The sequence below is a fragment of the Eulemur rufifrons genome, chromosome 1 (genome assembly GCF_041146395.1).
Source record: "Eulemur rufifrons isolate Redbay chromosome 1, OSU_ERuf_1, whole genome shotgun sequence".
In the NCBI taxonomy this organism is placed as follows: Eukaryota; Metazoa; Chordata; class Mammalia; order Primates; family Lemuridae; genus Eulemur; species Eulemur rufifrons.
Window position 1 is genome coordinate 94,119,795 of NC_090983.1, and position 25,201 is coordinate 94,144,995.

Sequence of the window (25,201 nt, forward strand, 5' to 3'; positions counted from 1 at the left end):
CCTCTGAAAGTGCTGGGATTACAGGCGAGAGCCACTGGGCCCTGCCCCTTTACACTCTTAAAAACGATTGAGGACCCCAATGAGTTTTGTTTGTGGTTATATCAACAGTTAGCACAGTGGAAATTAAAGCCAATAACTTTGAAAAATATTTATTCATTCATTTTAAAACGTTTTAAATCCATTACATGTTAACTTTTTAAAGTGAAAAACAACCATATTTTCCAAAATAAAAATCCGTAGAAGAGTGGCATTGCTTTTGCATTCCTGCACACCTTTACAGTCTGGTTTGCAGGAGCTGCGTTGTATCTGCGTCCACATTCAGTCTGTTGCAGTACAGCATCTCGGCTGTAGAAAATCAGCCTCTCCACTCCCTGCTCTAGACGTGTGGTTGAGAAAGGGAGACCTCATGGACCCCTGGGGATCCTTGGACCGCACTTTGGAGGGCCTGGTGTAGCAGCTGACTTTCATCCATACACTCTAGAATATACTGAGAACCAGGACAAGATTAGAGGAAGAGAAACCTCCGAATATCCTAGACGAAGAGCTGGAAGGAGTAATTGATGAAGTGCTCTGATGGCCTCTTTTCTCTTAGGGAAGGGATGAGCCACTGTTTTGTTACTAGGCACGTCTGTACCGGGTGGGAGACATTTCCGAGGTGTATGCACGGGAGGAAGGGTGTGCATCAGACAGCCAAGTGTGGTGTAGTGGACTTTGGTCACCCATCTGAACACCCTTCCTTTTTGGGCAATCCTCTATTGAGTTTTGGTAGAGTCCTGCCTCCTTCTGGAATAAAGGAGCCAGATGACCTCTCCCTTCAAGTTCTGGAAGCTGCAGAATGGATGCATACCCAAGGCTTGCCCAATCATATCCTCCCTCCTGCTACTTCAATCTTGAGGTTGTGGCAGAGCTCAAGGACAGGGGAATTACTCATGGCAGCAGGGATGACATTGGTGGCCTCCTGTTGGTGGCAGTGTCATGGGGCCAGTGGTGGTGGCAGCAACTGCAGCAACCTCACCAAGTGGTCCCCAAGGTACAGCCTTGACTGGGTTTGCAGCAGCAAGACTTCCCGGATCCCTGTGTGTGGGCCGAGCTGGATCCCAGGCTCCTGTCCGTCTGGGGCTACCTGTGTCCCAACAGAGTCCTTGGCTGGGTCAGAGCCCTGGAGAGGGCTGGCTTCCTTGTACCCAGCGCCTCCCACCCAGCTGGTCTCTCTGCGCCCAGGCGAGGCCTTTCCAAAGTGCCCCACCAGGCCTCTGCAGAAGCCCTGGGACTGCAGCGCTTCCCTCCCGCCGTCCTGCATACGCAGCCTGCAGGGCCTCGCCGCTGTCCACCGAGGGTCCTGAACGCAGGCTCTTCCTCATCGCACCTCGGCTCCCCAGCAGATTCCACCTAATGGAAATAACTTTTTAAAATTAAAGAATGTTTATAAAACGGGAAAATCACTCATGATCTACCACAAATTTTGTAATTCCCTTAGAACGATCTTGTAACATTTTAAATTCAAGGGCCGACAGCCCCTGTGCAGACTGCCATTGTTCCTTGGGCACGTACCGCCTCGCCCCACAGTGGCCAGGCATGGCCACGTGCTTTGGCCAACAGAACGTGAGCAGGGCTGTTTTTGTGCTTGCAGGGTTTGGTGAGGCCTCCTGTGCTTCTGCCACAAGAAAGAACATGGCCCAGGGAGTGATGCTCCTTCAGCCAGGGACCCAGAACATGGGACATGTCACAGAGCAGAACTGGATTGGACCCCAGCCTGGAGCGTAACCCAGAAGCCAACATGTAGACCTGAGAAAGAATCTGCAGTTGTAGGCCACTGAGATTTTTGAGACAGTTTCGTAGCAAAAGCTGACTGATACATTATTTCACAGGAGAAACTAGAGTTACAGGATTTGATATGTGCTAAACATCATGGATAGTCACTGCTGCATGGCAAGTAGGTAAACCCCCAGGCATAACTCAGGTGGTATCAACGTCACAGACCAAACATCTTACAACCTGTCACTCCTGTTTTTACCGAATGGTCTTGAGGCAGGAGAGGCCAGACAGGGGCTGGCCTACCTGGGAGAGAGCTTGTTAGCTTTCAGGCATCAGCTCTCCCACACCAGACACCTTGGGGGCCAAATGAGACGGGCTGGGTGGCTGTGAGGGACCCATCAGGCTTGGGCGATTGCACCACAGCCTGAAATTGCAGCCAGGAGGGACCAGGAAGCCACCTGAGCCCGCAAAGCTACTTCCCAATTCCTCTGACACTGCCTGTTCCTCCACCCCTTGATCTCACTGAACTTGGTAAGCCCGTGTCTTTGAGCCCACGTCAAAGAGTGTCTTTGAGATACTCTTTGGGAGTGCAGAGGAGATGGTGGGGCACTGCGCTCCTGAAAACAAAGATAGGCCTGAAGTTCTAGGTCCCCCTGAGGCCAGGAGCATCCGCCCTTGGGTTTTGCAGAAGCTGCTCTGGGCAGGTACACTGAGGAGCACCAGACTCCTGGGGAGGTGCTCACACTTGTCACTGTCAGGTGTCCTCCAGTGGGCAGGGGCCACATCTGAACCACTCTCCACTGTATCCCTGCTGCCACCCACCGTGCCTGGCTCAGGGAGGGTCCTCAGTAAATGTTTGTTGAGAAAATGAATGAATGAATCCTAGTTTATAAAATGTTACATCTGCTGCTGCTCGGGGCGGCCAGCGTGTGTGTGTGAAATAGAGTTCAGCTCAGTCCCCGCGACTGAGCCATGGTGCCCTCGGGCCTTCAAAGCTAGCTTTTGCTGCTGGCACGTGTACTGAGTATGCTATTTTAACATGCACTAAACAGGGCAAAAATGGTGAATTTGGGATTACCTTTTTCTTTCTCTCCAAACTGAACAGGTTTGCCTCATGGCCAGGGCAAAGGGTATGAAGCCCAGTTCAGATCATTTTCCTAAGTTGCTAATAATAAAAGTGAATTCCCTGGCATCTTCTCCACAGTAATAATGTCAATACTCCTTTTTTATTTTAACCTCCTTTTGGAAGTATTTATTTACTCTTGGTCAGGAGAACATCACTCTTGTAGGACCCGGCTTTTGTCCTACTGATTCCCTGGTACACTACCAGAACCTAAAGAAACACAGTACTTGTCTATCAACCTGCTGCTGACAGAGCAAGAAGTCTGGACTTCAAAAACGAAAACTGATCCTGCCGGCCACTTTTGGTTAAGGCCACTCTCTCCAGCTTTCCAATGACAAGTAATGCTTCATATTATGGCTAACCAATATTCTAAGATTCTTCAAAATGGACAAACCACTTGTTGCTTATTTTGGTTGTTTCTGAAGAAATGTTACTACCTGCATGAAAAAATTCAATATGCTAAATAACTGTGTCACCTTATGACCCAGTACAAACTGGAGCATGTTACTTGTTCCCAAAAGGTGGTGGCTCCTCTAACAGGTATTATGAGAGACCTTACAATGGCACAGACCTCCATTATCTAACACCTGAATAATAAGATTCATGGATTCACAAACCCTGTATTCACACCTAGTATGTTGACAGGATCACATTACTGTGACATATTACTATTTTATGCAGTCTTTAAGGACATCTGCAACAGACATATATCTTCGCATATAAACTAAAAAAATACTTTAACATAATACTACAGAGAACTAGAAATCAACATATCACACTGCTAAAATATTCATATAAATACTATATATGCATGGATTCACTCCATTAGAAAAATTCACCTATTAGAATTTTAAAGACCAGTATCAGCAAAGCCCAAAAAAAAACTATTTTAACAGTAGGAACACTAAAAATAACAACTATGCGGTATATAAACAAGTGGCAGGAAAGAGAATTCTTTACATTTGCTGTATGTCAGTTACAATCTGAAATGCAATTTTAGACTAGCAGTGTATAAAAATACTTTTTTAAACAATACTTTTGATAGGTATAGTAGCACTTAAACTGCTGTGTAGTTATTCCTTTTGAGGACCTACTAAAACAATTCAACTTACTGCCCCCAGCTAGATCTGAAACATCAAGTTCCCTCACACACCTACACACCACACACAACCACGTATTAAAATAACTTCCTATATCTATGGTGCATACTAATGAGTCACTGACAGGCATCAATTTCAAACAAGGCAGGAGATGAGGCGCTTGGAGCACATTTCCAGTTCCAGGTTTGGGATGGATGAGCAAAGAAGCAAAGCAAGGTGGAGTCTGTGCGTGTTGGTGGGGGCTCTGGAAGAGGATTTTAATCTGGCATATCAATATTTAACTTGGGAGGTGGGGGGACATATTTTCCAGGGCTCTGGGTCACCACTACCCTGGCCTTCTTTCCAAACATTGGAGCAATTTTCGGAGCTTCTGGAACAGATGTTTCTTCAGCATCTTCACTATCTTCATGGTGGAGATCATATGAAATGTTCCCGTATTCTCTTAAAAATGGGAAAATTTCAAGCAGAAACTGACAGAAATCTCTGCGAATACCAAACCACCAATGGTTGCCCCCCTTTCGCCTAAACGTTGTGGCCATTAAAGTTATTAACGAAAGCCAAAGGGGGACAAACACGGAGACGTACGAGAATGTGTTGTGGCCATCCAATCTGTGAACCAGCAGGACCTCAAAAGTGAGCAGGGGCACGACAATCATTATCCAGCTGATGGCCATGGTCACGTGTGTTCTTCGCTGTTCTGCAACCACATCCAGGGACCGCAGAAATAGCAGGGACCAGACGATGTAATAGAGGACAACCAGGCAAAGGAACGACATGAGGATCCACAGGGGCACGAACACCACCAGCCACGGCCAGTGAATAATCCTGTCCAGCCTCAGGGCGATGAAGATGAACTGCAGGATGTTGACCGAACACAAGATCTCCAGCTCCAGCGACCTGTCGTGTCGGAAGCCCCAGACGCAGGCAGCCACGGACACGGGTGACACGAAGAAGAGCGGCATGAAGACCAGCAGCCAGAAGTGGGTCCCCCTCTCCACCCTGTCACAGACCAGGACTTCGAACATGAGCAGCAGCAGGTGGATGCCGACAGCGATCAGCATGGCTTTGAACTCCACGCAGGCCTCCCCCTCGGTGCGGTAGCGAGGGTTGCGGGCCCAAACGCCCGCGCCCACGGAGGCGCCTGCGATGACCAGGAGCTTCCAGAGCCATATGGGGGCAAAGACGGCCCAGTAGCTCCACTGGAGGATGCCGTCCAGCCGGAGGGGCAGCAGCACCGAGAAGAGCAGCAGGCAGGTGTAGATGAGGAACTTACTGGGGTTGAAGTCCTGGAACAGGCCCCTGGGGTTCATGGCGGAGGCTGCCGCCCGCCAGCTGGGCCTGCTCCTCCGGCCGCTCGGCGACCAATCTCTGCTGCTCCCCGGCCCGGCCTGTGCCGGCTCTAGGTGGACATGTGCCGGGGGCGGCCAGGAGGAGGCTCGGAGCTGGGCGCGGAGGGGACGGAACACGTGCGCGCGCGGTCACGTGGCCCGGCCGGAAGCGCGCTGGGGAGCGGCGTACGGGGGCCCGGGGCGGCGCAGCGTCTACGAGAGGGGCGCTGCCTGGGCCCCGCCACCGCCCGGCTGCGGCCCCGCGCCGCCCACCTTCATGCTGCACCCATCAGGGAGGCACCTCCTGCGTGCGGCGCCGGGAAAGGGCCTGGGGCGCCGCCGACTCCCCACCGGCCCGTTGGCTGCGAGCGGGCCGCGACCTCGGGCGGATGCTTCCCGGCGGCGCCGAGAACATGGAGGCGGGAGTGAGCTCACATCCTCCCGGCCGGCCGGGGCGGGGCCTCGTCCAGAAGGGGCGGGGCCGAGATGGGAGCGGGGCCGCCGCTCTCCGTCCCGGCTCTACCTGGGCCCTGCTCGCGGCGGCTTTCAGGGAACCTGCCCAGGGGCCCGGACTACCGCGGTGCGGCTCCCCCGCCCGTTGCGGGGACTGGGGAACGGCGTGTGCACGAGCAGAGGCGGGTGCTGGGCGAGTGTGAGCGAGGGAGTAGGTGCCGGTAACTGTGTGAATGCCCAGGGCGGATGTGCATCTGCGCAGAGCTGTGTGGCCTGCGCGGGGTGTGTGTGTGTGTGTGTGTGTGTGTGTGTGCGCGCGCGTGCGTGTGCGCGTGCGAGTGAGGCGGCGGGTTTGTCCCTGGCCCGAGGAGGGAGGCCTGCGTGTGGAATCAGTGATGGGATAGGGTGGGGGCAAGGACAAAGGACAGGTCTCCGGCAGTTTGCGAAATGGCTGTGCAGAGTGCCTAGGCGGCAGCGGTGGTCTTACACCTGTCTCTTTGAAAGGCAGCTGCTGCGGAGGCGAGGGTGTCAGACCCCACAGGGCACCTAGACAATGTCCCTGGAAGTAGGTGAGGAAACTAGACCCAGAGAGGGGGGTGCTTCCTGCCCAGGTTATCCGGCAGGTTAGCAGCAGAATTGGGACTCAGATACAGGTCTTCCGACTTTAAGTTTCTACCTCGTTTTTATTTATTTGGCCCTGTCTCAGTCTTATTCTCAAAGAACAATGTTAGGAAAAGGGCACTGGACCAGAGGTCAAGAAATTTGGGTTCCAGTCCAAGTCCCTGCCACCCACCAGGTGAGAAACCTAGACAAATTCACCTCTTTCTCTCTGGGCCTCAGTTTCCTGGTCTGTGAAGTTGGGGCCTGGCCTGGCAGGTCTCTGAGGGCCAGCAGGGCTGCAGCGGGTCTGTGATTTGGAGCACCCCTTTCTGTCCCTCTCCAGCTGGCAGACCTTTCTTCCCTGCATCCCCCTGATCAGCAGGGCGCTTCTCCTTCCTGCCTGTCAGCCCCCACCTCTCACCCAGTCGGGTTCCCTGAAGTGGGTGTAGGATGCACCCACATGTCACATGGGGAGAGGCTATCAGAGGACAGCTTCAGCTGTCAGGGTCTTCATGGGTAACACGGAAGGGCTTCCCAAAGGAGGCCAGTGGCCCTCCTGCACCCTCACAGCCCCTGCCCATCTGGAGGAAAGGGGAGGCCACAGTGCAGACGCAGAAGCTGGCTTTCCCAGACATGGTGGCATCAACAGGGTGTACATGAAGCGTGCATGGGGTAGACAGTCCCAGCCGTCAAAGATCTCACCACAACTTCGCCTCAGCCAGAGGCAATTGGGTGGCCCTGGGGAGGGACTTCTAGCTGAGTGAGTTCACCAGTCCTCAGGGTCAACCCTGAATGATGATTTCATGGATGTGTCTTTAGGGTCTTTTGTTTCTGAAGAGCTCCTTGGAGTCACTGTGGGGAGAGCCTTAGCTAAGTGGGGCTCTAGCCTTTTTCCTTCAGCCCCTCCTCCTACAGCCGGAGTTGCGCTACTCTGTTTTGCATATTGGTCTTTTTTGTACTATTTGCTTTTAAGAAACGTTTGTCAGCTAAAGCAAAGTTTTAAAAAATGGAAAACCCCCCAGACCAGTGCAACTTCGTCTGTGAAATGGGCTAATAAAAGCACATAGGATTGTTTTGAGAATTAGATGAATCAATACATGGATCTTTGCACTTTGCATTTAGAGAAATGTGAGTGGTTAATATCACCACACTGAAGAAAGTAGAGCCCGTGGAGGGGAGGGGCCTGCTGGCAGCCCCCAGGGATGTGAAGGCAGAGCCAGGTCCTCTGGACCCTGTTAGAACAGTCAGAAACCCTCCCCACTCTCCCCCATAGCTAGATGACCTCCGAGCCTCTGCTGCCAGCTCTGTGGCAAAGAGAGGAGTTTGCAGCATGTTTCCTCATCTCTAGAGCTCCTCATTTGGGACAAGGGCGTGGTTCTCTCCAACCTTGAAGGGGGTCTTGAGGTGTCCTTTCACAGTGCAGTGGTGCCCCTCCTGTCCAGGCAGGACAAAGCTGGCTTCCAGGCCTGTGCCAAAGCCACAGAGTGTGGGATGCTATCTGCTGTCTGTCCCCAGCTGGTTTCCCTGGGCCTGCAGGCCTGGACACACACACCCCCGCCCCCCGCCCCCGCTCCCTGTTTTATACACTGGACACTCCTCCTCTACTTCCTTCCCTAATGTGGCCAGCCTCTCAGGACCTGCCCTTGTCTTTTTATTTGCCTGTAAAGCTAACATGGATTGTTTGCTATGTGTCAGGTGCTGGATGGCACAGCCGCCCGAGAGGCTGTACGCAAACCAAAGTGTAAATTCATTCATTTATTGTGCGTGGCACTCCAGGCTGCCAGAAGAGGCCTGCCTTTCCAAGTGAGAGTGTGTGTGGGTTTGGGGAGTGCAGGGGAGGACAGGGGCTGGCATGTCTGAGAGCCAGTGTCCTGAAGGGTGGGGAAGTCCTGAGATGTGTCCCCAGCCACAGTCTCTCCCTGCTTGGCATCCTCAGGCCAGCTTCCCTATGTGACCCCTGAGGCCCTCCTGCTGGCCCACGCCCTTTCTTGGGCTCTGCGTGCCGGCCTGGCCAATCTGCTGCCGTTCTCCTAAATGTGTCAGGCATGACCTCCCCATTCCATGGCCCTGCTCTTCTCTCCGTGAGGTGGCCCACCCCCACGTAGCCTCTCTCTCCTTCCGGGACCACCAAGACCCAAGACAAGGCTTCAATCCCTGAGAAACTTCTTGACCCCTGGTGGACCAGTGACCCTTCCCTGACCTCTCATAGCATTGGGGACTTTGTTCCCATCACAGGCCTCATCACTGGGCTGGATCTGTTTGGCCATCTGTCCCTTTTGAGACTTGAATTCCAGACACTCAGCTAGCACTTACGTCATAGCAGATGTTTGAGAAATGCTGGTCGAATGAGTGAGTGAGTGAATGCATGAGTTCACCCCCACTCATGACTGTGATGCTCCTGTCCCATCCTATGGTTCCCTTCCTCCCTTGCTCCTGTGGGCAAGGCGAAGCCAACAGCGGGACCCATGTCCTCTCACTGCCAGCATCCCAGGCTCTGTGCTGTCCACTCCCTGGCCTGGTGATCTTTCTTTAGACAGCTCACGGATGAGTTATTAGTTTCCAATTACTGCGGTTACAAATTGCCCCAGACTTAGTGGTCTAAAACTGTCTCTCAGTTTCTGTGGGTCAGAAGCCTGGGCATGGCAGGGCTCGGCTCGTCCTCTGCCTGAGTCTCATGGGACAAACTCTAGGTGATGGCGCTCCGGTGGTGGACCTGCTTCCAGGTTCTGTGTTGGCAGAATTCAGTTCCATGGAGTCGTAGGACTGAGGTCTCTGCTTCCTTGCCTGCCGTCAGCCGGGATTCATTCCCGGCTCCCTGTGTTTTCTGGCGAGTGGGACCCTTCCAAGCCACCCACGTGGGTTGAGTACAGTCTCTTTCCTGCTGCATCTCTCCGCCTTCCTCTTTTTAGGGGCTCACGTGATTACACTGGACCCACCCAGCGAACCCGGGATCATTTCTCTATTTTAAAGTCAGCCTATTAGTAACCTTAATTCCATCTGCAAAGTCCTTAGACTTCTGCTCAGTACCGGCGGCCCAGCCCGGCTCAGCTCTGCCGCCCTGCGAGGAGACAGCCGGGCTCTGCGGGGAGAGAGAGCCTGCGCTTGGTGCCCTCCACATGCAGAGCAGGGGGACAGTGCTGGGTTCCTAGGTCATCCTTGGTGACACCTAGGTGTGCTCCCACTCAGAGCAGCTGGGACCTGGCAGGAGTCAGGATCCCCCCCTGGTGCCCTGGCCCCAGGAGACAGGGTCCCTTGCTGAATGTTCTCTGAGGGGGCGGCCTGGGGCAGGGGATGACCTGTATAGGAAGCCCAGGGAAGTTTTCCTGTTCATACTGGTTTGCAGATTTGCTCACGTCAGCTTGTTCACAAGGAAGCCACAGCCCGCCTGGCCCTCGTGTCGGCCTTAGTGGCCGCCATTACCCCTCGGCGCTGTCTGTGCATGGAATGCACGCTCACCTCTACTCACGACGGCCTCCTCCCGTCCCCCTGGCTCCCTCAGTGCCAGCGTGCTCACACACACTCAGTGAGGCAGTGCCCCCGTGGGCATGGACTCCGGAGTCCCCCAGGCCCAGGTACAAACCCAAGCTGGAGCCTGTGGCCCCCTCTGTGAAATAGAGATAATGTCCCCAAACTGAGGGCGTAACAAACAATGTGTGAGAATGTAGAATGTGCTCTGTTACCTGTCCCAGTGGTGGCTGTTGTTACCATCTCTCAGTAGCAGATTGGATGTCCCCTCTCTCGGGTACCATGGAGTATTGTCATGCTGTTTGCTCATCTGGCTGTGCCAGCCCACTGTGACATTCCCGAGGGCAGGGACCCGTATCACATCTCTGTACCTGCAGCTTCCAGCGCGGGCCTGTACGTGGTAAATGAATCTGGGAAAGTGCAGGCAGGCAGGAAGGTTGGAGCTGAGCTGGCATCTTTCCCCCCCGGCCTGAGCAACAGAGCACAGTCATGAGACGAGTTAGCTTGTCTAAAGCCAACAGGTCTCGGGTTTGCAGGGAGGTGTCCCTGGGTTCACGTGAGGACCTCCCAGAACACAACAGCTTCTTGTGCTTGTACTGGGCTCCGTGTTCCAAAGCACTGCATCATCTCGAGCTAACTGCAGAGACTGAGGTGGCAGAGCACTGACATTTTACAGATGGGGAAACTGAGGCCCAAGACCACGACCGTGGTTCTGTGCTGAACCCGCAGCTGCAGACTTTCTGCAGAGCCCTGCTGTTGGCCGACCTCATATCCCGGCCCTGTTCATCGGCTCAGTCCCGTGAGAATGGCCCCCCTGCAAAGCCAGACCCTGGTTGGGAACCCTTGAGACTTAGACTTGTGTTTTAGCAGCTTTTCCTAGATGCATTCATTCCTTAACTCATGTATTAAGTTAGCAAATAATTATCAAGCATCTCCCTTGTGTCCCAGGCCCTGTCCTGGACTTGGGTGCAGCAGTGAACTCTTTCTATGGCTTCTCTTACGCTGACCCCATCTCAGTTCAAGTGTCACCTCCTCCAGGATGCCCTCCCTGACTGCCCCACCTAAAGTCATCCCCCTCCCTACCTGCATCACCCTGTTTTATTTCTCTTGTTTATTATATGGTCACTTTAGAAAAAATATGGAAAATATAGGATCGTTTAAAGAAAGAAAAAAGCTCTAGTCTTACCACCCACCGAACATCACTGTGAACATTTACTGTGCTTTTCCTTCCAGTTGGTCTCCTCTGCAAAGAGATGTCATTAACCACATACCATTTGGTTCTACTTTTTTGCTTAACATTAATGCTGAAACTTGCTTATGTTCACATTTTAACATCTCTGGATCTTGCACCGTACAGCGGATGGGTTTGCAGGCACCGTCCGCCTGTGTCACCTGGGGCACTGCCAATGTGAGACGACTTTAAATTCAGCTATAGCATTTGCTTGAGGTGTTTTCAGACCATCTCTCAGTGCAAATTCAGACCCAAAACCACCCTGAGGACTGGCTTGTGCTCGTTCTCAGGGGTGGTTTTGTCCCTCCCCCCCGCACCCAGGCTGGGGTTGAGGCCCAGGGAGTTCCACGCTGCCTCTGGCTGACGGGGCTGTTTATTTTTACACCAAAGGAATAGCCCTCTGGGTCCCAGCTTTACTCAGATGTCTCGTAGTAGATAACCCACTCTGGGTATTTTTCTTCCCCCTTTGTGGTGTGTGAGTAGTGCCATGTCTTCTGACCAACGCCGTCCTAAATGTGATGAAATACCACAGATAGAAACGTCTCTCGGACTCCCACAAACACAGCAGCATCCTGTTAACGGCCACGAAACATCCCATCAGGGTGTCCAGCACTTCACTCACTCAGTCCCTTGTTGTGTGCCTGAGTTATTTCTGTGCTTTTCTGAGACAAGGAGACTGATCTGTCTTCCACCAGCTTTTGCATTCCGATGACTTCTTTAGAGCAGATTCTCAGAAATAGAATCGCCAGGTTGAAGGAATGCATACAGTGGTTTCCCCTTATCTGAGGTTTTACTTTCCAAGTTTTTAGTTACCTTTGGTCCAGAAAGAAACAATTTGTAAGTGTTCAGTTGCACATTGTTCTGAGGAGCGTGATGAAATCTCGCTCCGTCCCTCCTGGGATGGGCATCCTCCTTTTGTCAGTGTCTCCACATGGAGCAGGCTCCGCCCGTGTCGCTTGGGTTATCACGAAGTGTTGCGACATCACAGTGCTTGTGTTCAACCCGCCCTTGACTTACTAATGGCCCCAGAGCACAAGAGTACTGTGCCTAATTTATAAATGTGACTTCATCACAGGTATATACGTGTAGGAACAAACAGTGCATGCAGGATTTGGTACTTTCTGCAGTTTCAGGCATCCATGGGGCATCTTGGAACGTGTCTCCCACAAATAAGGGGGACCGTTGTATTCTAAAACCCCTTGATTTTTTTTTTTCTTTTTTTGAGATAGAGTATTGCTCCATTGCCCTGGGTAGAGTGCAGTGGCGTCATCATAGCTCACTGATACCTCAAACTCCTGGGGTCAAGCGATCCTCCTGCCTCAGCCTCCCGAGCAGCTGGGACTACAGGCGCACAACACCATGCCCAGCTAATTTTTCTATTTTTAGTAGAGACGGGGTCTCGCTCATGTTCAGGTTGGCCCACTGATTCTTAAAGCCCAGTGTTTTTAGAAGTTGATTTTATTTTTTCTTCTGTCTTGTCTTTGCTGAAGCAGAGTAGGTGCTGCCTGAGCTGGGGCGTGAATCGGCCGCTATCTACAGCAGCTGGTAGAGCTCATTTGGTCTGGGAAACTCCTTCGGGGTGAAGAATTAAAATTAACGAGATAAAGAGGCTGAAATCCTCAGGCATAGGGCTGTATAAGATTAAAAGTCAATTAAAAATTAGGACCAGTTTTGACGTATTTGTGAGTGTGCACACGTGGAGTTAGCGGTTTATTTGGGGTTGGATCAAATCCTCCAAAGGTTACAAATGGTAAAGTGAGCACTGGGATAATTTGACATATTCAAATACAATTAAATATTATTATTATTTTTATTTTTTTTTTTTTGAGACAGAGTCTCACTCTTGCCCAGGCTAGAGTGAGTGCCGTGGCGTCAGCCTAGCTCACAGCAACCTCAAACTCCTGGGCTCAAGCGATCCTCCTGTCTCAGCCTCCCGAGTAGCTGGGACTACAGGCATGCACCACCATGCCCGGCTAATTTTTTCTATATATATTTTTAGCTGTCCATATAATTTCTTTCTATTTTTAGTAGAGATGGGGTCTCACTCTTGCTCAGGCTGGTCTCGAACTCCTGAGCTCAAACGATCCGCCCACCTCGGCCTCCCAGAGTGCTAGAATTACAGGCGTGAGCCACCGCGCCCGGCCGATTAAATATTAATTCAAATTAATTTCTCATGCAGGTAGGTGGGAAGTTTCCTGAGTTATGGAATATTGTTAAGTGAATAGTAGGCAATTCAGGTATCAACTGTTTATATTCACATTGGCACCACTAAAATATTTTAAACAGTTTGCATGTGCAATTTAAGCTTTCTTCCCCAGTCTCATTTGAACTGTTACTCAGCAAAAGATCTTTTTCTTGTGCAAAGGTAATCAATCCTCCGTTCTTCTCTCACCTGGATTTGTCATGACGTCTGAGACAGTGTGATGGGGCGAATGATGTGCCTACTGGGTCACAAACAGACATTTGCAGAATTTTAATCCTAATTTCACTCTGGGTTGCCTTTCATTCTTTCATCGTCTGGTGCAAAGTAGCAAAAAACAAATAAATAAATGCTCTGCATGCCACTTACAGCCAGACCCTGGAATTGCCCCACGACTGATGTGGGGCTGTTGCCTTTAAGGAGCTGTCTAGCAGAACAGGAGGTAGCATGACGTTCCCCTGCATCGGAGCTGCCTTCCCATTTCTCAGTACGAGGTCCACACGCCCTACTGGGCCTTCACTGGCCTCCGCCCATCTCTCTGGCCCCATCTCGCTGGGCTCTTGCGGCCACCCTAGCTTCTTTCGGTTCCTCAAAGTCCCAGACTGCCTCAGGTCATCAATTTGTGTGTTTGCACAGAGGTCTGTACAGGGAGACATACCTAAAAGGGTCTGGGCCCACATACACATTCCAGGCGGCTCACTACTCTCTCGGCTGCCGGAGCCAGACCACCCGGGTGCCCGGCACGTGCCCAGCCCTGGGGAGGGAAGCAGGGCCCTTGTCCCTGTCTCCGAAGACGGAGTGCTCTGCTGTATAGTCAAAGTGCACAAACACGAAACATTGGAACCCTGAAAGAGCCAAAGAGAGAACCAGAGGTCATTGTGCTTAATACGATTGAAAGTCAACTGAAAACCAGAAAAAAGAACCTTTGGAAATAAGGTGTAGGGCAAAAGGTTGTGCTGTGGGCTGGGTCAGAACTGATGAGAGCAATGCTGGGAGCGTGCCCTGGTGGATTAGACACGAGCCACCTGCATTCAGACTCCTATCTCTCATTTAAATGGCTTTGTGCCCTTGATCAAATGACTCAACCTCTCTGAGGCTAGGTTTTCTCATCTGTAAAATGGGGATAATAATGTCTGCTCTACAGGATAGAGGGGAGGTAATAGAGATACAGGGCCTGGAACATTTAGTAGATGCTCAATGTATATATTCTGTCTCTGCCTCGCCTGTCTCTCCCTGTGTTGCTGAGACAGAGAAGAATGCCATGCAGGGAAGTGGGGACATCTATGTTTGAGTCCAGTGGGGTATATCCAAAGGAGAACTAAGAGTATATAATCTAAAGAAATAACCAGGTGGCTGGCACCTAATTCACTTCTCCACCCTGGGTCTGGTCCTGATTGATAAATTAAGGGGGCCAGGGTGGGCCAGGGGTCTCCAGATGCAGGTCCAAATGCAGCCCTGCTGGCTAAACACAAGCAGATCCCTGACTGTCACCCACACTCACCAAGTCAGAATCCTTGGAGGCGGGGCTCAGAATCCAATTTTTTTTAATGTTCCCCATGTGATTCCAGCGTGCAGCTGAGTCTTAGAACCTTCAGCCAGACAGCCCCTGGAAAGCCGGGTTAGCCTTTGCAGCCTGTGTTTCTGTCCCCCCGAATGCCCTGCGCTGCCTGGGTCTGCTGCAGGGCCCTTCTGCTTTCATGAGAGTCAGGGCGGTTCTCCTGGTACTCAGGCACGGATGAAACCGTTAAGTCAGAAGTACATCTCTAGCCCCTGTCTGGGGGACTGCTCTGGAGTCGTCTGCGAGGAGGGGAAACAGCTCACTTCCAAGACCTGAGATGCTTCCCACCAACTGTCAGCTGACTCTGAACTGGAAATGTATCTCTGAGGCCAAGATACATTGTAGGACTAAAACCCTGACAAGCAAACCCTTCCTTCCCATGTGGCAGCTTCCCACCTAAGGAAGAAAATGAAACTCCACAGAGTTCCTGCTGGTCTTAGATTTTTCTCTTGTAAGAACATAAAAATGATTTGCTGTCGCTGAGTTTCTTTCCAAATTGCCAGAAACAGCCGTAAACTTCCCAGCTGTATCTAGAGGGATTTGGGGTGGTGAATTGCTGTTCATGCAATGAATTCCAGTCTCAATCCAGCGTTGCTAGATTGCCCCACGAAGACAGTTAATGTCTTGAACTCCGAGTGCCTTTACAGAGCAGGGGTGTTGAAGAAATGGCTTCTAAGTGGGTGATTTTAAAAACTCCGTAGAGGTGGAAGTAGTTTACGACCATTGGCACCACAACAGACACATCAGAAGAGAGCTTCATAAATGATACGGTCTGGCTGGGGGTGTTGGGGCGTGTGGGCCACGGAGGTACAGAGAACACCTAGGATTTTTTTCTTTTAAGCAACAGAAAACAGGAACACATTTAGAAGTAAATAGGGGGCCTGATTTCCCCCTTTTGGTCTGACAGGGGCTTCAGAGGGGGAGGCAAAGTTGTTTTCCGTGTTAAATAGAATAATGATGACAATGGCAATGATGATAGTAGAAGAGCTGCCATTGATTTAGTGTGGTGTCCCTGTAGCGGGGAGGTTTGTCCCCGTGGCAGGGGAGCAGACGGGCTCGGAAAGGCCAAGTGCCTGGCCCCGGTGGCCCTGTGCCTGGCCCGGGTGGCCCTGCGTCCCACCCCCTGTCTCCACGGCAGTGCAGCGTGGGGCAGAATGAACGTCCACACTAGTGTTCATCCTAGATGAACATCCAGGAAAAAAACCTGGAGGGCTTCTGTCAAACGGCTGGTTAGAAGTCGTTTTTAGATGATTCTTTTCTTGGTCCAATGCCTTGGTCCATTCAAGGCCGCTAAAACAACATACCATACACTGGGTGGCTGAAACAACCACATTTATTTGCCGTGTAGAGTTACAGTTTAAACCTGGACTTCATGCAGGGCAGCCCTGGTCTGAATCTTCCCTCTGCCACCAACTGGCTGCAGGACCTTAGGCAAACAGCTTGGTCGTTGAGCCCCTTTTTCCTTTGGTTATAAAATGGGGTGATGCTAGCATTCACATTGCAGGGCTGCCGTGGGACTGGCCGAGTGCAGGCTTAGGGGGGCGCGTGCCCACGCCCCGGAAGTGCTGTCCTGTTCAGAAAGGGATTGCTGCTGTGGCGGTCTAGCTGTCTTTGCTCTTTTCCCACCAATTCCTGGCAACAGAGTCCGGGGAACGCTGGCTGCCAGCTCCCGTTAACCCTGGCAATGCTTCGGTCCCCATCTGATCTCTTTCTTTCTTGGATTAGAAGGAGGCCTTCAAGAAGCTGTGTTCTAACCCCTGTCAAGATCAGTGTTTCGCACGTAGCTTTGGAGATGGGAGTGTGATTTTATTGTCTCTTTGGGGGGAAAAGTCACTTATTGTTTGCCTCTATGCTAAAAAAACCCACCCCCATTGTGCATGGGGCACTTCCTGCAGTGTCCCCAGGGAGTGTGGGGGAGATAGGTGCCATGTCCCCAACCCCAGAACTGGATTCTAGCTTTTATTTTGTCCCAACCCTGCATTTGGACACAGACAAATTCCTCTCTTAATATATAATAATAATATGGAGCACTTATATGGCACAACTGTGGACCAGGCACGGTCGCAGGCAACAAGTAGGCTCTATTATTGTCCATGTGTCTGCAGGTGAGGACCCTGAGGGGCGGACGGCTAGTGAGTGCTGAGGCCAGGGTTCACAGGCAGTCTGACTCCCGAGCCCAGCTTCTAACCATCTGTATATGGCCTCTCACTACTAATTGAGGAAAAGCAGCATTTATTGAGCACCTACTGTGTTCCAAGCATGGTGTAGGAATACCTAACTAAAACCCCCGATGGAATCTTCCTCAAAGAAGCCTAGGGAGGGAGAAAGGGGGAAGGAGGGCCAGCAGGCAGCTCTGTTCTCCTCTGATAGGATGAGGGCTGGCTGGGCCAGGCCATTCCTGGGGAGGACAGAGGCAGCAGAGCCCCAGGCAGCCTCGGTTCACCCAGCCAGGTGCAGCTGCCCCCCGGGCACACAGCCGAACACATCCGCTCATTAGCGGCACCTGGTCGGCTGGCCGAGGGCCTGTCCCGCAGGGGCCTCTGAGCTCGGAGGCCGGCCAGCCCGGGCACTGCAGTGCAATCCCCAGAGCTGCTTTCCCAGGCTTGTTGCACAGGCAGGTGCAGCCCAGGTGTCTGACAGCTTCGGCTTCAGGGTCATTGCCTCCTCATCTAAGCCCTTGTGGGACACCTAGGGGCTTGAGCTTGGCAGGGAGCTGGGAGTTTGAGCTTGGGTTGTAGAATCCAAAAACCAATTAATGTGGGGCTTGAGGGGAAATCTGTCTGACCGGTGGTTTGGCAAAATCTTCAATCACGGTGAGACAGAAAATCCAGGCTGTGTGCTGTGGCTGTGGGTCGAGTGGCTGTGGCTGCTGCCAAATAGGAAGGGCCCTGCAATGCCTCTGCGCCCCCCACCAGCCGTGCCTTCCCTCCGAAGTGCAGTGGGGTGTATCTTGGGCCAAGGGGCTCTCTCTCTAGGCACCTCTGTCCCCTCCGTAAGTGCCGGAGAGCCTCAGGGGCAGAGGCACTGGTGAGCTTTCTGCCGTGGCATCCTTAACAGACTCCGAGTCCTGAGTACACAGGAGCCCCTGGGGCCGATGCGGGAGCCAGGGTGGCCAGAGCATGAACCAGATCTCACCTCTGATCACTCTAGAACAAGTGCAGTGAGCATGAGTTGGGGGTGTCTCCCGAACTGTAGCCATCCGGGGCCTTCCTCTGTCTCTTATCTTTCCTTTGAGTGAGTTTGGCAGCAAATGTGAGGCAGGTGCTCCTCTTCGTCAGTCTCTGGCTCATTACTGGTCCTCACTCCTGGACACTTCTGTATCTTTCTCTAAATTCGACAGGGGCATGTGCTCCCTGTGGTGACTGGTGGAGCTCCAGGTGCATTTGGCTGCAGCCAGCGAGGGAGCCAAGCTTGCTGGGGGCCCGAGCTGTGCAGATCTGGGGGATCTCAGAGAAAGAGACAAACAGGCCCACGTGCATGCTCGTGTGCTCGTGCACACACTTCACCGAGGGACACTGACTCCTGCCACAGAGAGGCCAGAGCAAGGCCGAGGAGAGCCGAGTAAGGAAACACTCAGCCCTGGAGAAGCAGGAGCAGGGAGTCATCGACTGGGGGCGATGGTGGGTTTGCCTCGCAGACCTGTCTCTGGGCCTCTCACGCTGGCCCCTGAACACTCTGGGAAGGGCTTTCCACACGGAGGTTGTCCACAAGGATTTCCCTCCCTGAAATACTGCCTCCTCTGCTCAGAAGTTTCCTATTTCCATGCCAGGTGATCTTCCTGCCATTCCAGGCTTTCTGCTCCTGGTGAGTTTCTTGAAATATATCATGGATTCCCTGTTAAACAGTCCTCCTGAGCCTTGCCAGTCACCACGCAGCTTCCCTGCCACTGGGCCTTTGTTTATCTTAGCACCCCTGTCTTGAGCGCCCCCTTCTCTCTCCCTCTTTTGTGTTGACCAGAACCCTCTTCATTCTCCACGCACCCCCTGCCCCCCCAGCACCTCCCCAGGAAACATCCGGCTGCCTACCTCACTCTACAAAGATGACTCTTTGCTCTGAGCTTCTTCAAAATCTTCTCCTTTCCTGAGGCCTTAGCTCCTTACTTGTAAGATGAGACAATTCCATGTCATGGATCTGTTGGGAACATTTCTTGAGACCTTCCTAAAAGCAGCCAGCATGGGCTGGGCGTGTGGATCACGCCTGTAACCCAGCACTTTGGGAGATCAAGGTGGAGGGCTGCTTGGGGGCAGGAGTTTGAGACTAGCCTAAGCAACATAGCGAGACCCAGTCTCTACAAAAAAATAAGAAAAAATTAGCCGGGCATGGTGGCGTGTACCTGTAGTCCCAGCTACCCAGGAGGCTGAGGCAAGAGGATGGCTTGAGCCCAGGAGTTGGAGGTTGTAATGAGCTATGATGATGCCACTGCACTGTAGCCTGGGTGACAAAGGAAGACCTTGTCCCCTGCTGCCCACAAAATGGCTAGCATACAGTAGGTGCTCAGTGAATCTTCATTCCTCTCCTGCTCTGTGCTGCGGACAGGAACACAGATGTGAGGTGTAGCCCTGGCCTCTCAGGAGGGAGTGGGGCTGGGCTGGAGGGGGCCTGGTTGGAGCGGGGCGGCAGAGGAGCTTCGGGAGCACCCACCACTTGGCTGCATCTGAAGGACAGGTGGAGGCACTCAGGGACCCCAGAGGAGCAGGAGTGAGGGGAGGCCGGGAGGCCGGGGAGCCAGGGAGGAGGTGGGGGCTGGGCTGCGGGCTGCTGAGAGACTGGACTTCATCAGGAGGTGGGAGCCCTGAGGGCGTCTTGATGACAGCAGGGGCAGCGCAGTGGCCAGAGGCGGGGCAGCCCTGACTCAGGCTTAGTCAGAGATCCTGGTCCGGGCTCTCTGCTCCCGGCAGCCTCCTGGAGCCCTTCCTGGCATAAAAGGTGGAAAATATGAGTCTGCCCTTTGGGGCTGCCATTGGACATGCCTGGGCGGGGAGCAGGACGGGCCCTTCCGGAGGGCCGCCTCGCTCGTCCGTCTCCTTGCACCCATGCTTGTGACAAAGTCCTGTGCCCCAACACCTGGTTTGCTTTTTGTTGGGAGGTTTCTCCCTCATGGACTTTGCTCTTCTGTTCAGTTTCTACTATATTTACAGCTCCTCAGCTGAGGCAGTTTTAACCGAGTGGAGTTGCAGAGGCTGTGAACGCCAGCAGTGGGGGAGGGGTGGGAGGAGGAGGAGGATGATGGGAAAGGGGAGGAGGGGGAGAGGAGGAGGAGCTGCTGTGCTCCCTGCTGCACCCTAATGCCCAGCACCATGCTTAGCCACTGGGAAGTGGTCAGCAAAGAACCATTGAATAGATGCTTACTGGGTGCCAGCATCTCTGTCTCCAGGTTCCAGGTGTACAGTGGGTGCACGATACCTGTCTCCTCCTTTTCTGCCCCTCTCCCCTGGACAGGGGTCTTAATGCCAGGACAGGGGAACAGGGCCAAGTGACAGTCCTCTCAGCCCTCTCAGCAAGTTGCATCTGTCCCGAGTGCATTGCAAGAAGTCAGGTGCTAATGAAGTGTGAGCCCAGGTGATCTGGGACTGTGTTTGGGGGGGCTCAGGAGAGATGTTGCCTCCATCTGATATCTCTGAAATGTTCTGGCCTCTTCCTGGAAATTGTTCATTTTTCTTATCACTGATCTTGGCAGCCATTGGGGAATTTTGGGAGGGAGGGGGGATCCTGGAAGGAAACCACCGTGGGACCTGTTGTTTCCCCAGAACCCAAACACAAAGAGAGAGGGTGGAGTAGTTGGAGGTGGTGCTGCAGAGGGGGTTGTTTTTTCCCTTAAGAACAAGCCAGCTTATGCCAGAAAAAGGAAGGCTGTTATCCTTTAATCTCATGTTTTTCCCTCCAACCCCTGGTCTAAACGTGTGGGATTTCAGCAGAGGGGGAGTGGGGCTGGAAGAAGGCAGGTCTCTGCACTAATAGTGGCAGCTAGGTGCATGCGAGCCCCCTGGTGCAGCAGGTGGGACTCAGATTGCTCCGGGAAGCCACACAGTTACCCTGTGACTCAGGTGTTATCCTCATTTGACAAATGAAGCTCAGAGAGGTGAAGTGACTTGCCTGGGATCACACAGCATATATTGATGGAGCTGCTATCTGAGCCCAGGTCTCTGTGGCCTCAAATGTTAAAGCATTCCCCAGCTACTCAGCCTTTGAGAGGGAGCAGAGAGAGCTGGGGTCCAGGTGGAGAGGAAAGGATTCTTGCTAGAAACTGGGAATAGGAACAAAGCCAGTACCTAAAGCTGGAAAGGAAGCAGTAGCCAAAGGACCCCAGACTCCATGAGCCACAGGGCTTGCATTTGTCCTTGGTCCTGTTGGAGCCGACAGGGTGTGTTAACTGGGATGCCCCAGCAGAGAGAGCCCAGGGTCCTGATTCCCTGGTGCTGAGAACCCAGCGCCATGTGCCTGGTGCTCCTGCCCCTCCCCGGGAGGGCCCATCTCTGAGCCTGCCCCACCGGGAGGACTGAGGTGGCCCTGGCTGTAAACAAGCCCCAGCAGCAAGGCCCAGCGTCCCCACAGGGAGAGAATCAGCCCATGTTTGCCTCTCAAGGAGCCAAAAGACCAGGGGAGACAGCCCAGGATCGAGGCCACAGGAGGAGCAGCCATCAGGTGCTGGCTGTGAGCCGGGCTCCGCGGGTGTGTGGGAACACAGGCAGAGGAGACGGCCACCGCACCCCTCAGGATGGCTGCTATCAAAGAAACAGGGAACAACAAGTGTTGGCGAGGTTGGGGAGATATTGGAACCCTGGTGCATTGCTGGTGGGGATGTCAAATGGTGTAGTTGCTATGGAAACAGTATGGTGGTTCCTAAAAAAAAATTAAACGGAATTACTGTAAGTTCCAGCAATTCCTCTTCTATGTATAGACCCAAAAGAATTGAAAGCAGAGTCTCGAAGAGTTATTTGCACGCCCATGTTTATAGCAACATTATACACAATAGGCAAAGGATGGAAGTAACCCCGTGTCCGTCAGCAAATAAACGGATAAACCAAATGTGGTCCATCCATACAGCAGAATCATTACTCAGCTTGAAAAAGGAAGGAAATTCTGACACACACTACAAAATGGATGAACGTTGAGGACATTATGGTAAGCGGAATAAACCAGTCACAAAAAGATAAATACTGTGTGCTTCCCCGGGCACCTGGAGGAGTCACACCCACAGAGACAGAAAGTAGACTGACTGGCAGTCGCCAGGGTCTGGGAGGAGGACAGAAGTGGGGGCTTAGTGTCTAACGGCTGCAGAGTTTAGCATTCCAGAGATGGATGGTGGCGAAGGCTGCACAGTGTGTACACTTAAAAATAGTTACGACGGTGAATTTTTTGTCATGTTACGATGGTGAATTTTATCTCCTGTATATTTTACCACATTAAAGCAAAAATTAAAACAAAAGACAAAGGAAATGGATGTGAACCAAGGGGCTCCAATGGGGCAGATTGGCACCAAGCCCTTTGCATTGTGTTATTCAGTCCTCCCATCAGCCTCTGTAAGATAGCACCCTCCTTTCAGAAAGGGAAACTGAGGCCCAGAGGCACGACCTCTCTCGCCCAAGGCCCCACAGCTGGGGTTTCCATGGTTTTTACATCTCAGGCAAGAGCCGGTTCCATGCGTCATGCTGGCTTGCAGCATTGGGCACTCCAACTGCTGAGGTCTTGTGGATTTAGTTGGGCCCCTTCGTACCCTCCCGCCGACAGAAGGATACAGGGAGGGGGACCAGTAACTGGTTGTGAAAATGTGTGGACAGAGCGGGGAGGCCTGAGCCCTGAGGAGGAGGCGGGATGGGGCCAGAGGCCACAGCTGATCCACCACCGTGGCCCCAGCCCCCAGCAGGTGCCCAGCCACTGTGTGCTGGGCGGTACAGGCCGGGGGTTCCTTGGGAGAAGGGCGTGGAGGTGGGCACCATGTTGCAGGGAGCCGCGGGGGAGCAGGGCCCAGGGGAGTGCCTCCTCCATCCTCCTGGAGGGGAGGAGCTGCCACACATCACCTCAGTTGAGTCCCCCAGCTGTCCTCGCTGGGGGAATCCTTTGTCCCTCTGTCTGGGAGCTTCTTGGCCTGCCTGCCACTCTGGCCTCCCCTCCGGCCGAGCCCTGCAGTGGGGGTGGAGGAGTTCACAGCACTGGTGGGTGTGGGCTGCTGAGATTTGTCCACCTGGAGAGCACTGGGCTTGGGCAGGGTTGTCAGGTATCACAAATAAAAATATGAGATACCCAGTTAAATTTGAATTTCAGGTACAAAAATGAATCATTTTAGTATAAGTGTGTCCCTAGTACCACATCTGTATTTTATGTGGTGACGCCGGTCTTGGGCTGTGTCCACTAGAAAAGGGGCATGTGGATAGACGCTCTGGGGTTCCAGGCCAGGGGCTGCTGGCCTTCGGCAGGGCCAGGGCTTGCCACAGACATTGGTTATGGACCCCGGGCCCAGCCCGTCACAGCTCTGCTGAGACACACGGGGCAGCCTGTGTGGAGCCACTTACTCAGTGTGAGCTGACCGGGCAGACAGCGGGCGCCAGTGTAAGGCGGGCCTGGTGCCTGGAGCTGCTCCATGTGTCACTGCAGAGCCTCAGCAGACTGGCACTGTCCACAGCTGGGGTCTGTGTTCCAGGCTCGTGCTGTCCTCTGTGTGTGCCTTCTCCATCTCCTGCCCATATCCCCAAGGCCCCCAGACGGCCCTCTGGCTGCAAGCACCCTTTCCTATGCACACCACCTCAGGCCAGCCTCACCAGGGCACCCCCAGTTCGTGAATGGCATCCCCTCATCCTCGAGCCTCCTAATCACCCTTCCTCCAACTGTTCCCTGATCCATCCATCCGTGCATCCATCCATTCATTTACACGAATCTGTTAGGGCTTATTACGGGCCAGACACCGAGGCAGGCACTGTGATGTATAATATCCCAGCTGCTAGGGGGATTAGAGGAATTCATATTTAAATGTGAATGGCTGACAACAGCCATCAGATAAGACTTCTGGTTAACCAAAGGACCCAATCTCCCATGCTTAAGCCTTAAGTGATCTGGGGAGAGATTGTCTAGCTGCCACCTTTAGACACCAGCCACTCCTCTGAGAAAGTTCCTGGAGGTGGCTTGAGGCTGCGATAAGACGGGGCAAGAATGCTGGGCCCAGGAGTCCCAAGGGGCCTCAACGCTCAGGGTGCTGGCTCTGGCAAAGACGTGCGCAGCCTTCCTCCTGGCGCTTCCATGGGGCCTCCATCCTGTGCACCCTGGTGCCGGGCGCCCACTCCGGATGGGGTGAGAGCTGCGGGCCCTGCACTCTTCTCTGGTAGCCGGTGCCTGGCACAGCTCCTGCTGATAGCAGGAGTGGACTTGCTGTCTGACTGTCACTTTCAGATGAGAAAACCGAGGTCCTGAGCTGGGATGTGACCTGTCTGAGGTCACCGAGCCTTGTAGCCGTGGGTGGGAGGGTGGGAGACACTAGGATAGAGTGTGGATTTTGTTGTCAGACACACCTGGTTTGGGGCTCAGTCCGTGCCCCGCCAGCTGTGTGATTTTTGGAAACACATTCGACTTCTCTCCACCTGACTGGCCTCATCTGTAAATAGAAACCACACCTCCCTTGCAGGCTGTGTGGCCACAGGGGATGGCGTGAGATGACATAAAGTGCTGGGCACAGGACCTGGCTCGGTGAGAGCCTGGACTGCCCGGGGGAGTCCAGTGTTACGTGACAGGGCCCCCACACCCTCACTCACCCCAAACACGTCCCTGGGGCTTTCTGGGCTCTGGGCCTCTCCTCCTACCTGTCTCGGTAAGGGCGGGGAAGAGTGGACACGAGGGGCAGAGAGCGGGAATCCGACCTCTGGCCTATCCGTGGGCCCTTCCCACCACGCTGCGGGAGCGAGCAGGCCTTGCTTCTGGGAGCGTTCTGTGATTTATGGCCCTGCGTGTCAAGGCTGGATTTACTGCCTGCGCAGGTTGTGCAAGGACGCCGCGTGTGCACCCCTCCCCAGCGCGGGAGTGTGGATGGGAGGGAGCCCCGAGCCACGCCACCCTCCTTGGGGACCTGCAGAGGATGCTGCCTGCCCACCCTGGAGGCCACACACACCTCATTGCTGCTTTGTTGTTGTCCTGTCTGCCACAGTTCTTCTTGGCACTGTAAAGAATTAAAGCCCTATAAAAAATGTATTCTAGGAAGGGGAATCGTCCTTTGACACCCACCCCAGAAACATGCATTTTAATGGCTTGGTGGTCTCGCTTCAGGAGGTGGAACTAGAGGTTGGGGCTGTGACTGCCAGTAACGGTTTTGCCTTCTTTACAAGGTAAGGTTCTCCTGGCTCAAGTTTTGCCTTACACCCCACATGCCACCCCCACCTTCCTTAGGCTTCTGACCCGTTGGGCTT

At 53.2% G+C, this 25,201-nt stretch overlaps 1 protein-coding gene across 2 annotated transcripts; it reads right to left on the minus strand.

Annotated features, from left to right (window-relative positions):
• Window positions 1–209: 209 nt before the first annotated feature.
• Window positions 210–5,700, minus strand: TMEM185B (transmembrane protein 185B). 2 transcript variants are annotated; one of them, XM_069461525.1, is made up of 2 exons: window positions 5,254–5,700; window positions 210–5,076 (listed from the first exon to the last, which is right to left on the minus strand). In XM_069461525.1, the coding sequence occupies exons 1-2, from the start codon at window positions 5,286–5,288 to the stop codon at window positions 4,236–4,238; spliced, it is 876 nt and encodes a 291-aa protein (XP_069317626.1). In that variant the 5' UTR covers window positions 5,289–5,700; the 3' UTR covers window positions 210–4,235. The 2 variants fall into 2 exon arrangements, with proteins under 2 accessions (XP_069317626.1, XP_069317533.1); XM_069461432.1 differs by having other exon boundaries at window positions 210–5,700.
• Between the last annotated feature and the right edge of the window lie 19,501 nt (window positions 5,701–25,201).

What these genes read in the sequence shown, in the direction of transcription:
- TMEM185B (XM_069461432.1), bottom strand. Translation starts at nt 5,288, where the DNA reads ATGAACCCCAGGGGCCTGTTCCAGGACTTCAACCCCAGTAAGTTCCTC.